General features: G+C 58.1%; 1 protein-coding gene across 1 annotated transcript in view; it reads right to left on the reverse strand.

Moving 5' to 3' along the window:
- The window catches only part of DQ04_02271000 (putative OSM3-like kinesin), a gene marked incomplete at both ends in the record, with an annotated part of 2,700 nt that extends 261 nt beyond the window's left edge, over positions 1-2,439 (reverse strand). Inside the window, one exon of the mRNA XM_009311694.1 lies at positions 1-2,439. This exon is cut by the window's left edge and continues 261 nt beyond it. Within this exon, the coding sequence (XP_009309969.1) occupies positions 1-2,439 (2,439 nt within the window).
- Between the last annotated feature and the right edge of the window lie 44 nt (positions 2,440-2,483).

Genomic DNA, 2,483 nt, shown 5'->3' on the forward strand with positions numbered 1-2,483 from the left:
GCGCTCCTCCAGTGCCTTCAGTGCGGCCTGCGTCTCCTCGAGCTGCTCCTGCGTGTTGGCACGAACAGCTTCAAGGTCCTGCAGCTGCGACTGCAGAGATGCCTGTGTCTCCTCAGCGGCTTGAGTCTCATCGGCGTGGCGCTCCTCCAGTGCCTTCAGTGCGGCCTGCGTCTCCTCGAGCTGCTCCTGCGTGTTGGCACGAACAGCCTCAAGATCCTGCAGCTGCGACTGCAGAGATGCCTGCGTCTCCGCAGCGGCTTGAGTCTCATCGGCGTAGCGTTCCTCCAGCTCTTTCAGTACTGTCTGCATCTCCTCAAGGTGCTGTTCACGCTCCGCCAGGTCAGCCTCAAGAGCGCGGATGGTCTCGGCACTGACAGTGGCAGCACTATCGTGCATGGCCTGCTTTGTCCTTAACTCCTCACCAAGCCGCTCGACCTCGCCCTGCAACTGCTGGATCTGGCCCTGAAGCTCATGTTCCATGGCAGTGGACGCGTCCTCAAGTTCCTTTAGTGCGTTCTGCATCTCCTCGAGGTTCTCGTCCGACTTGCGAAGCTCCTGTTTGGTCTCCTTCAACTGTTTCTTGAGCCGCTCGATTGTGGCGTTGGCCTCATCCAGTAGCTGCTGGAGCCTGATCACCTCTGCCTGGTGGTCCTCCACCATGGCGTCGACCCTTTCCTCGTGCTGGCGCTGTTTTGCCTTTATCTGTTCCGTGTATTTTTGTAAGTCTTCCGTCATGAGGCTTTCCATGGCATCCTCGTGCTCCTCCTTCATCTCCTGCATCCTGGTGTTGAGCTCCTTCAGCTGCTCCTCGAGGACGACTTCGTTGGGATAGAGGATACGGCGCTGCTCCTGCAGCTGCGCATCCGCCTCAGCAAGTTGCTTTTGGTACCCGTCGATTTCCTCTTGTAGGCGGGCGATCACTTCGTCATCGGTGGCGTTCATCAGCTGAGCCTCAAGGATTGCAATGTGTTTGACCAGTTGCTCAATGGTATTCTGCAACTGGTACTCGGCGTAGAGCGCCTCCTTCTTCTTGAGGTATGCGTCACGGAGCTCCTCGCTAAGCTTGCTCGCGCCGTCGTCTGTCTCGTCAACGGGTTTTACCGTGTTGATCTTGGCGTGCGTAGTCATCTGCTTGGCACGGTCCGCGAACCGAAGCGTCTGCACGCTGAGATGCGCGTCCCGTACGCTTGGTGCGATTGTCACAACCATCGCCGACACACTGTTTCCACCGAGGTACTCCTTTAATAGCTTCGTCAGGGTGCTGTTACGGAACTCTGGGATATTCTGGTTGTATCCTTTCCGTGTGGCAACGGCCTCGATGCAGGAGCCCAGCGCAAGCAGCGACAAGTTGATGTTGCGTGCCTGTTCGAAAGGGAGGCCGGACTCCGTGTGGGCGAGCCTGATACGCTCGCAACCAGCAAGATCGGCGAGGAGAATTTTGGAGATGCGTGGCACGATTTCGGTCGACTCAAACGTGGTCTGCACCTCCAACTGGAAGAGCGTGTGGGCGCGTGATGAGCGGTCATGAATGGCGGTAGCCGCAAACGTGCGGAGAGGTTCAGCCTTCTTCAGCAGAGCGAACACGTCCTCGCAGGTGCGCACCGGAATCGACTTCGCCCCAACCACGTGGAAGGAGTTGTCGTTGTAGCTGTTTCGGATGGACACCTGCTTGCGGTGGTTGAGGAGGTCAAAGACGTCCTCCAGGTACACTTCCAGCATCGATGCGCAGACGCGGTACGTGATACCCTTCTGCGAGCTGGCGGCAGAACGCTCGAACAACATCTCGCACACACGCGGAATGAGACCCCTTTCAGGTGTGCCAAGCGAGTTGGCAGGACCAAATGAAGTAAATGTTTTGCCACTGCCAGTCTGCCCATAGGCCATAATGGCGGCGTTGTAACCCGCCATTGCGTTCTCCACCAGTGGCCGTCCAATGACCTCGAAGACATCTTCCTGGTCGGAGAAAGACTTCTCGCTGGGCGACTCGTTACTCCAGAATATGCCATCAAATGTAAATGTGAAGCGTCCTTTCTTCGGCACCTGAACATCCACTGTGTCGTCTTTCATACGAACAGCCAACTGCCGCTGATCCTCAGCGACTTCATTCGGTGCAAAGGCACGCACACGCGCATACACATTGACGCGGCCATTACCTCCAGTTTTTCCTGAAAGCTGCCGCAAGACTCCTTGACTGGTGCTGTTGCTCCCGGTGTTCCCAAGGCTACTTATGCTGGAGTTGTTGTGGCTGCTGGCATTGGCGGCGGAGATACTTGCGTTTGTTCCTGTGCGCCTAAAGGTGTCTGGGCGCGGCAGCCCGGGGCCACGCGCCGATGTCGGTGCACCCGTTGGCCGTGGTGGCCGCGCTGTTGGCGTCAAGCCGCCGGATGATGCTTGCAGGCTGCGTGGTGTGCCGCTTCGCACCGGCGTGGAGTTGCGCATCGGCGTTGATCCCCGCTGTGATGTTGCAGTGGGCGGGCGTGGCG

Source organism: Trypanosoma grayi, assembly GCF_000691245.1.
Source record: "Trypanosoma grayi strain ANR4 Tgr_227_V1, whole genome shotgun sequence".
Classification (NCBI taxonomy): Eukaryota; Euglenozoa; class Kinetoplastea; order Trypanosomatida; family Trypanosomatidae; genus Trypanosoma; species Trypanosoma grayi.